The sequence below is a fragment of the Cryptotermes secundus genome, unplaced genomic scaffold (assembly GCF_002891405.2).
Source record: "Cryptotermes secundus unplaced genomic scaffold, Csec_1.0 scaffold948, whole genome shotgun sequence".
NCBI classification, from domain to species: Eukaryota; Metazoa; Arthropoda; class Insecta; order Blattodea; family Kalotermitidae; genus Cryptotermes; species Cryptotermes secundus.
The window spans coordinates 372027-386091 of NW_019727110.1; the positions used below are offsets into that span (position 1 = coordinate 372027).

The 14065-nt window shown below is 40.4% G+C and overlaps 1 protein-coding gene across 1 annotated transcript in view; it reads right to left on the minus strand.

The window, feature by feature from the left end:
- Positions 1-490: 490 nt before the first annotated feature.
- LOC111864514 (protein Wnt-1-like) overlaps positions 491-14065 on the minus strand; it is a gene marked incomplete at its 5' end in the record, with an annotated part of 93335 nt that continues 79760 nt past the window's right edge. The window contains 5 exons of the mRNA XM_023851813.2: positions 491-2224; positions 3621-3892; positions 6730-6837; positions 9114-9274; positions 10347-10467. Coding sequence (XP_023707581.2) covers positions 2023-2224; positions 3621-3892; positions 6730-6837; positions 9114-9274; positions 10347-10467 — 864 coding nt within the window. The remainder of the gene's footprint in view (positions 2225-3620; positions 3893-6729; positions 6838-9113; positions 9275-10346; positions 10468-14065) is intronic.

Below are 14065 nucleotides of genomic sequence, written 5' to 3' on the forward strand. Positions count from 1 at the left end.
CCTTGTACAATCTTTTTTTTTCTTGGCACTACAGCCCCAGTGGGCCTAGGCCTACCTCCATGAACCTCGTACCATCTTACCTTCATGAAAGAGCAGTCTGACTGATGCCTCAGCACATCTCAGGTACCGTAAGATGTCTCTGCTCTCAGCCATGCGAGAATCGAAAATAGCGCATGGGCGTGCGAAGAATGCGATTCAGCGCGCAGACTCTCGCGTATGCAGAACCGCTACGTATCTCTTGCAGAACCAGCCCAGTTACTTACTTACTTACTCATGGAGCTGAGCTCTTCTTGAAAATTCGCCGACTGTGCAGCTACTCAAGAATTTCCCAGCATTTTTTTGGAACCCGCAGGTTCATTACCGTATTCACAAGAGCCCTCAACTAGTCCATATCCTGAGCCAGATCAGTCAAATCCATACAATCCCATCCTATATCTCTAAAATCAATTTTAATATTGTCCACCCACCTACGCCTTGGTCCTAGTGGTCTCTTTCCTTCCGGCTTTCCCACCAATATACTATAAATAATTCCTCGTCCTCCTAATTCGTGCTACATGCCCTGCAGCCCAGTTACTCAATTTAACATGATCACTGGTTATTTATTTATTATGACTTTTTATCAGCTGGTGAGTTTCTGTTTGGCCAATATTAGGATGGTTGAGGATGGCTCTAAAAGATGAAGTGGGAAGGATGCAAGAGGAAGTGGGCATGCCCTGGCCTATTTTAATGTGATATCCCCAAAACACATCTGAAGGGCCTGTGGAATCCTCAAAGACCGTCGATGGCGAGCCCGCAGAAGGAATTCGGACGGTGCATGCATACTCCCAAAATGCGAACGTTGCTGCTGTTCTCACGAGATAAAGGAAAATTTGTTACATCCCTTTTCTGTGGGTCTGATGATCCACCTTCGGAAGGAAATCTGTATTTTATACCTGCCACATAGCATTTAATGTTTCGGTGTCTTAGCGGGTGCCAGAGAAGTCTAACGCGGCGTAGAAGATAAAGATGCAGTAGTTGACAAGACTGAACCAACAGCGTTCCTTTGCGCTCAGCCATTGCATATTTAGTTACTAAGTCGTCAAGTCATTGTTAGTGGCGCTGCTGAGGAGAATATGTAAAGATGGCGGACATTGACACGAAAGTCAAAGACGTGAGAAGGAACCCGTCTTGCCATGGAAGTGTGTCCCTCTTATCTTGTTACGCCGAAGTAACCACCACTATCACACGTCTGCATATGACGACAAACAAATTCATTGCGATACGAATTTATACAGAAACCTGTCTTCAGTGCGATGAATGTTTACTGCCTACAAAGGTGTTACACCTTAATTTAAAAATTATTTTTACCTAAATTTGATAAATCCAAGTCACTGCATCATATCATTTCTTAATTTCTATTCTCAATTCCTGCATATAAGATTTAAGAAATCTCATTTTCTTGCGGTAAAACACAACAGTAATTAACTGAAATGGGCAGCTCGCAAACTCGGATCGTCTCTGCGCATGTCCTTCTGTTTTTTTTAATTAAAAATAAATTTTCGAATGCCTGTATATAAATACCGGCACTTCAGCTTTCCCTTTTATCATAACGGATAAAACTGTAATTAAACGAATGTATGAGTACGAATATCGTTCTCAGAAGAAGTATGAAATTATCCTTATTTTTAGACATGTTCAGCAGCGAATGTGTTTACGTTTTCATGACGGTTAATAACCGTACACGTTTACTACTCTGCTTATTTCCTGAGGCAGAGTTTGCTTTTAAGACATTCCCCGACCGGACTGTATGGACATTGACGCTTTCTTCCGGACGCCTTGAAGAGCTCCACCGCAGCACAATGTTCAAATCAGTAGTAACATTTGAATGACATCCTCTCTTTCTCCCGACCATCTCTCAGGGTCCTCTCGGCCGGTCAGGCCCTACTGAATCGAGTTTTACAACCAATTGTACAGATATCCTGTCTTGCTTCCGCTCACTGTGAAGGTGTTCCGTGTCCAGGTTGTACAGACATCCTCCGTTGCTTAGTTGCAGATGTGTTCCTCTTTCTTGTAGCGGCACGTGTCGCACTTGACGTCACAGCACCACACAAACCTGCAGTGGCACTTCTCCTCCACATCGCGCACCCTTGTTTGGTAGCCTCTCCCGCAACACAGGAGGCGACAGCCGTCCGGCCCCATACTTGTGCGATTACACAGACGACCCCGCGTCCCCAGCACCCCCATCCTGAAACAAACAGAACTTTATTCATATTTACAGGAAAAAATTGCCTGAAGATGGGTTCTCACAGTGGTGGTCATCACGCTAATGACGAGGGAATTTATGCTACATACCAAAAATTACGCAGTCAATTTCAGTGATATTTAAGATTTGAGGTTTTCACAGCGGTGACTATGAAGAATACCTTCTTCTAAGATGTGGCGCCGTGTCTTGTATGGACCGACGTTTCGAAGGAACGTATCGCCTCCATCTGCAGGGTAGAAAAGTTCACGAGCGAAGAACAAGCGCGAGCAGGTGGCTGCAGACTGAGCCACCAGTCGAAAACACTGGGTCAATGTTCGCTCGGTAGCCCTGGCTTTCCCACCTGACAACGATCCTATACCGGCTCTGGCCCGCTCTCTGCTACCTGCTCGCCCATCTACGAGTATACAGACCCTACTCTCTCCTCTCTATTGATTTCCCATGTGGCCCACTCTCCCTCCATCCCTGTTCTTATATAGCTGAATGTTTTCGTCTGGTGGCTCAGTCTGCAGCCACCTGCTCACGTTGGTTCCCCGCTCGCGAATTTTTCTACTCTGAAGATGGAGGCGATACGTTCTACTGAAACTTCTGTTCACACAAGATCTACACGGCGCCACATCCCAGAAAAAGGCATTCATCAATTTCAGTGACAGTTTGCTCCGAGCTTACGCAGGTTTATAAGTTTTCCAGCAAATGTTATCTGTATCATTCTAATATAGGCCTAACTCCTACTTTATTCAAGAATATAGCGTAGTTGGTTGAAACAATACTCTGCAAACCGGGACGTCACGGCCGTGGTATATCCGCCAATCTCGCTGTCGTTGCACAGCAACGGCTCTACACGTTACAATATCATGTCTAGAGAACAAGCACCACATCCGTCTTTTGGGGCGGAAAAATGATTTCCGCTCAGGTCTAATTACATTCATTGTAGCATAGCGATTCTTTCACCAATCGTTTTCTTGGGTTAAGGGAAGGAAGCCATGCTACATTTCATTACAGTCGCAACACTTTTGGAAATCTGTGACCGTACATTTACTAAGCAAAGAAAGTTGCGCGTTTCATTGCATCCACAGTAAGAGAAGGACAGTTACGGACATCTGATTCATCTTCTTGAGCCAAAGAAATGAAGCTACATGACGTCTCATTAAGTTCACAGTAGTGAGGAGGCTGTAACGATAAGAATAAGGGGATAAGGGGGGAAAGTTAACACTAACATTTCACTACGTTGACTGCAGCCCGGCTACTCATACGAACTCGCAAATCTTTAATGTTTGACTGACGAAAGAAAGCCAAACTCATATTTCATAAAGTTACCAGTAGTCAGGAGACATCAGATCTACTTTTCCTGGTACAAAAAGAATAAATAAATGGAACTCACGTTTCATTACGCTCGCAGTAATCTGGCGACTCCTCGAGAAACACCAGGTCCGTTTTGTTGGGCTGCTTGTAGTCTCGACTCACTGCTCTCAACTTCTTGATGCGCCTTCTCTTCTTGTCCACCATTTTGACGTGAGATGCGCCCTCGTATCTCGCGCTTAAGGCATCTCCCACTTGGCGGAATGGCGGCAGTTTCCGCCAACAAACTCTTACGCTGCACGACCCGGACATTCCGTGGCATTTGCACACGCGCTGCATCCGCGATCTGATGGACTACAGAAACAGAGGAAGTACTGAACTGTAGTCGAACATTTGCATAAGACATTACAGAGCATAGCAATAGGTCCAATAATATTCTGATTGGGGTACCAGTCTCTTAAAGTGAGAAAATGGGCATATCATATACAGGGTGTCCCAGGAGGAATGTGCCAAACTTCGGGAGGGTGTTCCTTATGTTAAAGTATGCCGATATAACCCAAAACACCTATGTCCAAAGTTGAACGGTTACGGAGATAATGGCCCGAGAAAAGTGTGGTCTTCTTGCAGGTCCACGCACTATACCTACCTGTCAGCTGAGACCCTTATCTGTTTGTCCTTGAGTGCCGCGAGTCACACTAGCGTAAGCTCATGCGCTGCCTACAGATTAGTTTGCTGTGGGGTCGTGAATGGGTGGTAAATTAGTTGTGTGATGAGTTGCTGAAATGCCTTTTGTGTTTTCACACGTCGAGTATTGTGATATGCATTTTGTGTATGGATTTTGCGGTGGCAATGCACGTGCTGCTGTTGAAGAGTACCAAAGGCGTTTTCCCGATCGAAGGATTCCATCTCGAAGTGTATTTACGCGAATTCACCAGACATTGCGTGAGACTGGTTCTCTTCCGAGTGTTTCTGTGCAGTCGGAAAGGGAGGATGTACAAATGAGAAACACACGAGAGAACATTCTTCGCATGATTGATAGAAGTCCGCGTCTCTCCACTCGTAGAATGGCCTCTCGCATCGGCNACACCCTCCCGAAGTTTGGCACATTCCTCCTGGGACACCCTGTATGTACTTGTGGAGAGCCTGTATGTACGTAATACTCCAATCATTCATTCTATTCAATGGCTCTACAGCCCTTTGTTGCGCCCTGGGTTCTTCTTTAGTTTCCTAATCTCCATTACACGGTGGTAGGACTCCTTGGGCGAGCGATCAGCCCGTCACAAGGCTGTTACCTACACAGGACAACACAAACACAGACATCTGTGTCTTGAGTAAGATTGGAACTTACGAAGGCAGTTAATGCCTTTGACCGCGCGGCCATTGTGATCGGCATGCACGTGATACCCGTACTCAGGACATAAAATTCCAGTAACAAAACAAAAAGATTTAGAAATAAAAGGGAATAAATTTAACAAAATGCGCTTCAAAATAAAAACACAGAATAACACGACAAGAAAAGATACACAGATAAAACGTTATAAAGTTATGGCGGTATGTGTACTTACATATGGATCCGAAACATGGAATATACAAAAAGAAAATAGGGAATAAGAACTGAAATTGCTCATGTAGCCTATCAGACTATAAAAAGAAAGACTATATAAAAATACTAAAATTAGGGAAGAATTGGATGTTTTTAATCCATATAATAAAACTCTAAAATCCAAACCATAGTTAAAAGGAATGCCTGTAGCTTATTGGTGGGAAATCCAGAAGGAAAGAGACCACTAGCAAGAACAAGACGTAGGTGGGGCGTAGATCTTAGCGGGATAGGATGGGGTGGCATGGACTCGATCTGGCTTTGGATAGGGACCAGTGGAGGGTTCTTGCGAACACGATAATAAACCTTCTGATTCCATAGTTCTGGAGTAGAAACACAATTGGCGGCTTCTCAAGAAGGGCTCAGCTCCATGAAGTTAGTGAAAACGTTACGTCCTACGACTAGAAAACAGACGAATTTCAAAGAAAATTGTAATGCACACATAAGGAAACGAAATGCAGGGCGCCCACAGTAAAGATTGGGGACATACATACATTTCACGAGGATGGAACAGAACAAACATGGCTTAATTCATGACAATGATGATGATGATGATGATGATGATGATATCGAGTGACTTCTGGAATGTGACGCCGAGCTGTTTGCCAGATAAGATACCTACCTGCGGCCACTTCTGGCCTATTGTACCAGCTCCAGATGACAGATGAGGGTGATTGTGGAGCAATTGGTGGAATGAAGATTGGCAGGGGAAACCGAAGTACTCGGAGAAAAACTATCCCAGCACCACTTTGTCCATCACAAATCCCACATGACCAGGCCAGGGCTCGAACCGGGGCCAGCGACTAACCGCTTGAGCTATGGCGCGGCCCCAGGTATAAAAGTTACCATGGCAACAAATACACACCAACTTTATAAGAATTATTGGACGCGTCGTTTTCCATGCCGTCCGTGTCATACGAAAACAGAGTTGGTGATTAGATCTTCACAGAACTTCTTGCATTTATATAATTTATGTAGGTATCCTGAAATATTTTATTCACTTAAAGAATGTCGAAAGGCGAGTTTTCTGGTGACATAAAGGTCTTTACGTACGTGATAACCGATTTTTATGGGCTTAAATATCTGTTAAAAGAAAAAATACATGTGTAACCCATTTATCCATTCCATACTGAAAACACGAAATTAGCGATAGAGGGAGACCCACAGACTGATGAGAGGGTTTTATTAAGTACGGCGTTGAGATGGACTCAGGTGCCATGATTTACATACGAAGCTTCAAAAAGACTGGCTCAGGCATTCAAAAGTTAATAGGAGGGGATTCACAGACAAACAGACACAGACAGCATGGTGATCTCATAAGCTTATTTTTTTTTCAAGGAAAACAGGATAAAAATTACAAAGGTGGTATATATTCAAGCGGTATGATGTTCATATCATGATTCACAAAATTCAGTCATATGGTTTGTAATATATTAAAACTGACACACTTACACGACAGCACAATCAGCCCATCTTCTGCTATAATATAAGAAAAGTAGGCGAAAGAGAAACCAGCACAGATAAATAACGCCGAAGAAAGGTTCGTTTCAATAAAACACATATAACTAAGTTAGCATCTCGAAATACTCACCCTTCTCCCAGCTTCGTTGTTATGTAAATTCATGAGGCCTTCTGCAGTGTCTCGATTCTCATGAGAGTCCACGAATTCTCTGCTAAATTTCTCACCAAAATGAATATCCTGTAAATATAAGGATCGCCATGAAAATCAAGTGTGTGGCCATCCTCGCCGAGCTATGCAACTATCAGGAAGTTCAGCTGTATTAGTGCCAAAATCTAACATCGACAGTTCAGTTTCATCCACCTCTCATTTCGACAAAATGCATCTTAACATTATCCTCCAACCTCCTTCTTGTTATTAAACGTGGCTGTTTTCAAAGAGGTTTCCCCACGAAAATTCTGTACTCATTCATTGTTTCTGCTGAGTTACATGTCAAGCCCACTGTACATTCCACAGTTCACCATCCTAACACCACAACACCAGTATAAATGACGAAGTTCTTTGTTAGGTAATTCATAATTTGCCCTCTTATCGTAACCCCTGAAAGAGTTAATTTCTTTTAAATAATATACACAATTCAGTTCGTACCTCACGGGAAAACATTACGTCTCCGCTACAACGACCAACCTGTTACTGCTTTTTAGCTAAAGAGTCGCTGCTTGTTGTGAGAAACATATGGAACACACAAATGTACCCTATGGGCTGAACGCAGAGTTTTGGCATGTTGAACCAGGTGGTACATCTCATAGTGACCATTGGGCTTTTTAAAAGGCTAAGCTATCTTAGATCAAAATATTTTTCGGGAGATTTCAGGATTTAATTGTTCAGACTTAATAAAACTGGAGGTGAGCGTGTACAAAGCTAAGTTAAAAACACATCTTCAGTAAACATGTTTTAGTACCTAGTGTTACTACCATTAATCGCTAAGCGCTGATACTCGTGATAATGGATAACTGCCGTGGGAAAGTTGGTAAACTGAACTCGAGACCTGCGAACTAATATCATTTGCTTTAAAAACGGATATCTTTCAGAATAATATAAACTGTATAATTCCACTTCTAGTCTCTTTTCCCAGTCTTGTTTAAAATGGTTACTGGTAACATCTCTCCCCAGGGAGAAAGTGAATACTAACATCCATTTAGTGACGTGGACAAGTTAAAGTTTTCGTTCTGGAGACGACTAACGGCAAGGACACTCTCTACTGATAAACTGTCCACTATGGACAGTTAACATTTCTCGTTACATTAATGCTTAATCTAAGTAGGCATATATCTACATAATCTATATCTATGTAATGTTAATAAACATTATAAGCAGAGTAAATAAACTCAAACTTATATTGCAAATACATTTCAAAATATGAATGTAGGAAATCACTTGAACGACATTTTAAGTAACTGGTATTTAGGAGAGTCATATAACGACAACGCCGGTCACATAATGCGTATCTATTGTGTGCGTCTGTTTTCGCCTAATTAAATATATATGTGTTTTCAACTATATGATTCTGTCTGATCTGTATAGAAAATACTTTTAAAGGTGCGATCTTTCCAACTTCGCACATTTCTTTGGTCTTCTTCTTTGTTTATCGTCGATATTGCAACTGTTACAGATAAGCCTACTAAACTGTTATGGCGGATGTTACAGAACAACAATTATTTTCATAATAATTAGATATGAATATCGGAAAATATTTCAAGTAATTTTCATTGAGTGCATTCTATTCTGTTTATTATACAAAAATCTTTATTAGAATCCGTCTCAACACAACAAAGAGACGGTCGAGGTCAACATTACCTTAGCTACATGTTTCGGCTTTTAAAGCCACCATCAGGCAAATACATAAGACTTCATAATAAGAAATATTATGTGAATAGTTTTTAACCATATTTTAATTGTACAACTTTCGTTTTTATAATAATATTATAATTTTATTGTATTTTTATACTTTGTATTATTATATTTATCAAGTATTCAGCACTACCGTACCATCATATTGAAAAGCAGTTCAATAGTTTGCGAGTGTAGTAGCTGTGTATTTGCCTGATGATGGCTTTAAAAGCCGAAACATACTCGTATAGCTAAGATAATATTGACCTCGACCGTCTCGTAGCTGTGTTGCGACAGATCCTAATAAAGATTTTTGTATTTCAAGTAAATTTATAGATTTTTCTAAGTTCTATACTTCATACAATAAAACATTTACTGTACGATAAGATTTTTTTAAAGAAATTATAAAAAGTTTATTTTGGCTTCATATTGGTCCGATGTTAATCAAAATTTACTCGTTCTAGACTATTCCCTCAATATCAAATTTAACCGAAATCCACGTAATAGATTTTGAAATAAAATATGCACACAGACTAGAGATATTAGATATTATCTGCTCATTATACTTTCACTTCACGTATTTCATGCATAATGCCGTAATTATCTGTTACACCTCAATCACTTACTTCCGAACAACCGCCCCATTGCCACTTTCCTTTGGGTTTGCGACTGCGCACTCTACTATCACAGCTGCACTCGTTTAGCTCTCCACGCGAGCATGCGCGCGTCACTGTGTACGCGATCCCTGCTGCCGATACTGCGTGAACATATGCGGCTTCACGACTCTCTGGAACAAAGGCACAGATGTCAGTTATACCATTATAACCAAACAAATACTAGTACAACAAATATGAAAATGTCATTCTTAAAAGTAACTACATGACTGGCAGTTGGTAGTTGGTAAGCACGTAGATGCATCGGGAAGCCTAGTCACGGTCTTGTCCCTGACGAACACGCTAGCACCCATGTTCTTCTATTGACTTCTAAGAAACTTGTTTTAGACAAACCGAATAATCAATATTACAACGAATTCCTCATTTATGTCATGAAACATTAAATTCACGTGAAGCTGTGCGCTGTTAGCCGCCATTTATTCAGATTTATGAGAAATCAAAGCAGTAGATCCATAATATTGTATCCGAGAGACCTGTTGCAGTACTTGAACACTTGATATACACGTATATACACGTATATATATATATATATATATATATATATATATATATATATATATATATAAAGTNTGTGTGTATAATATAGTCTTTTGCATGCAATATTTCGTAAAGCTGTTAGTCAGAATATCACTTAGTCCACGTTTTCATGTTTATTTATTTATTTAATTTTCTACATATTCAGGACATGCATCGGCCATATGGGTCCATAATGAGATATGTACGACGACCCATATAAATTGCTACAGTGTATTTTAATATTTCAATAACACTCAAGACGCGTTAAGTCTAAAAGTTATAATTCTTTAAACTGCGTTGGATTCTGGTTAAAATAATTTTAAAGTTATGTGTTATGTTTTCTCTACTAATATTTCTTCTTGTGTTCTGTTACAACAGTATGTATATTTTCTTGATGTTTTTAGTTTCATACGTTGTGCGGACTGCGAACTAGGCCTACATACACTAGCCACTAACAAAACAATAGAAAAAGAATATCGAAGAGCATACAACACAGGATCCGCAGATACAACTATGTGAGAGAGGTGCTGCATTCATGTGATAAAATCGACAACTAATTACGAAAATTTATAGTGGGGTTTATTTTATGCTGGGCCTTGTTACTCGCAGATACCACTGCATGGAATATATAAAGAAGTGATAAAGCATAGGATACATTTTTCGACTTACTGACAGAAAGTACACCTCCGAAAATAGCGGTCGTGTTGCCGAAAGTGCTGCAGTTCCAGCGACTCATGCGAAACTGGTGCTGACATTCGTCGATGGCCATCTTTGCTCCGAGACCTAAACTCTGCAAGTGCAAGAGACACACTTCAATGTAATTCAATTCAATATCTAAATTCATGGAACAAAATCTTCAATGTTATACAAACAAGCCGGTCAAATTTTTAACTTACAGCATCTCGTTCATAAACCCTTGAAACTGAACACGAATAGTGTCGACAACTTATTATCCTATTTCTATAAGATTTGGTCTAATATTATCCCTTCATCTATGATTAGGTAGCCCAAGGTGTCTATTGCCGGTCACGGTAGCCGAGAGGTCTAAGACATGCACTGTCTTCGCCCGCTCGGAAGCCGGGATCGTGGGTTCAAATCCCACTAAGGGCATGGATGTTTGTGTGCGTTTTTCTGTGTTTGTCTACAGGTAGAGGCCTTGCGACGAGCTGATCACTCGCCCAAAGAGTCCTACCGAAATGAGACGGATAGTTTCATGGAGGTAGGCCAAGGCCCACATTTGGGCTGTAGCGCCAAAGAAAAATAAAATAGGCTATATTCTATATAGGATTTGAAGTTCTCACAGCAATGGTTATGAATAACAATATCTTCTGGTCTATACCAATTTATTAACTATAATATTCTTCTCCGCAGTTTCTAAAGCCTGAAATCCGTTCGAAATAGTCTCATGGGCCTCCACATAAGAATCTATCCCTCCCAGGGCTTATGATCAGGTATATGGAGATATAGAGATCGCCCTCCCATATGTTTAAATTCCGCCCTCCTTGATAAAGGAGGATAGAATCAATTTTATATCTTCTCTTATGATGCATATGAATCACAAGGGATGTTGGACATGTAACAAGAAATGCACTGGAAGATTTCAAACAAAGTGATTGGAAGGAAAACGATCCCTGTGAGTGATTGCTAGACTCTCCCGAAGCGGAAAATGAAGGAGGGATGAAAGCTAGAGATAGCGTGCGCAATGGGGCTGCAAGTAATAGCAAGGGGCCCAAACCCACCATCATATCTAAAGGAACATGAACAGCCTACAGCTAAAGGAAACAGAGTCTCACTGAAATTAAAACTTTGCCTCTGACAGAAGCTCGTTCACTGTTTAAAGCAGAGCTTGGCATGCTCTTCAGTTTCTTGGTTATAAAAGAAATGAGTGATTTTCACTTTACTTCAAACGTTTCCAGTTATATAAATTAGTCTGTGATACTTATAAATTAATAAGCACAGAAGTTATTGATATGTTTCTCTGTATAATGTCCAGTACCTTCTTACAGTAAAACATCCGAAATCTCCTTCAATGCCCCACTCTTACATTGTTTAATAGAAAATAAAATATACAGATACTGTATCTATTTACGTTTGTGACCTAATTCATTACGTTAAGCTGTAATGGTTTCGTAACAATTTCCATCCAAGACAAGGCCACACACAAGCTCTCGTTTTCGCCTGGCACCGTGCACTTTTAGCGGTAACAACAAATATTTCCAAACAGGTGATTGTACGTGTATTGAACAGAATACTTAATCTCATGATGCTTGCATATGGAACTCAAATCGCATTCACCCAAACTTAACTTTAAAACAGTTTGTTTCTCTTCACTCAATTCACTCACAAGCGTAAACTGTTTGTTGACGGCACCATACGTAGTCTTATGACATTGATCACGTACGACAATACCTACAGAACATTCCATTTCAAAAAGTTTTTACTTTCGACTTGGAGAACACCGAGCTCGATACACCTGAAAGATCTACAGTTACTGAACATACTCTGACTTACAGTTCGAGACAACATTCATGGGAATGCTTCATCCATACATAAAGCTGCTGAGAAAGCAGCCCAGCTCTAACACCACGGTTACAAAAGTTTGGGTTCAGATGTCAAAACACACGAGGCAGGCGCGAAATAAGAGACATACATTCATGTTCATAGCCAGCTAAGAACTGAGTGTCGATAACATGTCATTCCGAGCAGTAAGTACAGGCCTGAAAATTATTTTAATGACAAAAGATAGATCTCTCGTCTTTTATACCGAATATAGGACCGCCAATACCATTGGATTCAGGTAAGCCAATTATCAAGGTATTGATTTTTTTGGTAAAATTCAAAGTGCTCACAACTTCGCTCTTATTTGAATATCAAAGTTGTAATTTTATCTCCAAGTTACTCTAGAATAGAGCATTATTTGCTATGAATTTAAAAAATTTCGGACCTTCTCCACCGGAGATATGAGATGTTAAAAATTGTCGATTTTGGGCCCAGAGCAAAGTTTGAAATCTCCTGGAAATTTTTGTAAACTAGGTACGGGGTTTAAAACTACGTGATCATATTCCCCATGTAGGAAACAACAAAGGGTAGAAACCACAGATCTGATATTTTCACCCTCCCATTGGTTTCTGAAGGTCAAAAATAGCCTTTTTCCCAAAATCGACAGGTAAGTTTCAAGTTTAATTACTCCTAGAGAAAGTGAGCTGAGGAAAATCTTATAATAATATGATTTGTAGTTCATATCATGAGGAACACATTGCGTGTTTATTGGAGTCTGTAGCTTCAATAGTTATCGAGATATGAAAGATAACGCAAACCTCCATTTCAGCCGAAAACGCTTTTTTCGCGTTATAAAAACGCCTGTACCAGGAGAACCGAGCGGATTACAATTTTTTTTAATATTTTTGTAGTATGAAAATATGTATAAATAAGTGTACAAAAGATAATTTTTTTTTAAATGGTGAGCGACCTCTCTGGATGATTTCACATGGAATGACCCGGATGGCGGTAAGGTTGTCCGTCTTACGCGCCGGCCCGCCTTTTACGCCCAGGAAGATTCCTGGTGCTAATTTCTATTAGAAGCTGAGTCGAACTCAAGGTTATAATGCGGCTTGAAGGATTGGGTCAATTGAAGAAATTCACCTCATCGGGACTATAACCCGCGACCTTCTGGTTTGTAGCACAGTGCCTTAACCAACTACGCAACCGAGTGCTCCAATCAGAATCCAGTAGTATAATTCAATTAAGTATATATTAATGTACATAGGCCTATAAATTTAGATGGGATGAAACATTAAATATTAATAAGAAAAAGCGATTTCCGCAATCCTCGCGTGTGTTCACACACACACACACACACACAAAAACGTTATTGACTGTTCGAAAATCTTCGCAAGTGTTCTGAAGACTAATCTTGATTACTGAGTGTGCGCATAGCGTAAAGAATTCTTAAGTTATCTCGAGAAAAGTAAGACACGTGGAAAGTAAATCTTTTGGAAATGTGAAAAGTGTGCTCCATTATTCTTTCTAACTTTTGTTCGGAGGGGGTTTCACTTTGTTATACATTTAGCGCGTTACGCATTGAGAAGAATATCAGACTTCGTGTAAAGTGGCCGTTATGTCTTTCCGATTTCAACTAAAATTTAAAAATGTGCTGCAAATGTTGTCAAAACCCTCCAAAAATAATTTTCAAGGCAAAGCGTTCAGCTGTTTCCGAATTAGTTTATGCATTCGGATAGATGCATCCACAAAGCGAACGTAACATGCGCTGCAAATAATTTCGGCCGTGTCTTGAAGCATTTCTTTTTCCTTTGGCACTACAGCCCCAATTTTGGCCTTGGCCTACCTCCATGAAACTCTCCGTTTCACTTCGGTTTACTAGATCTTAG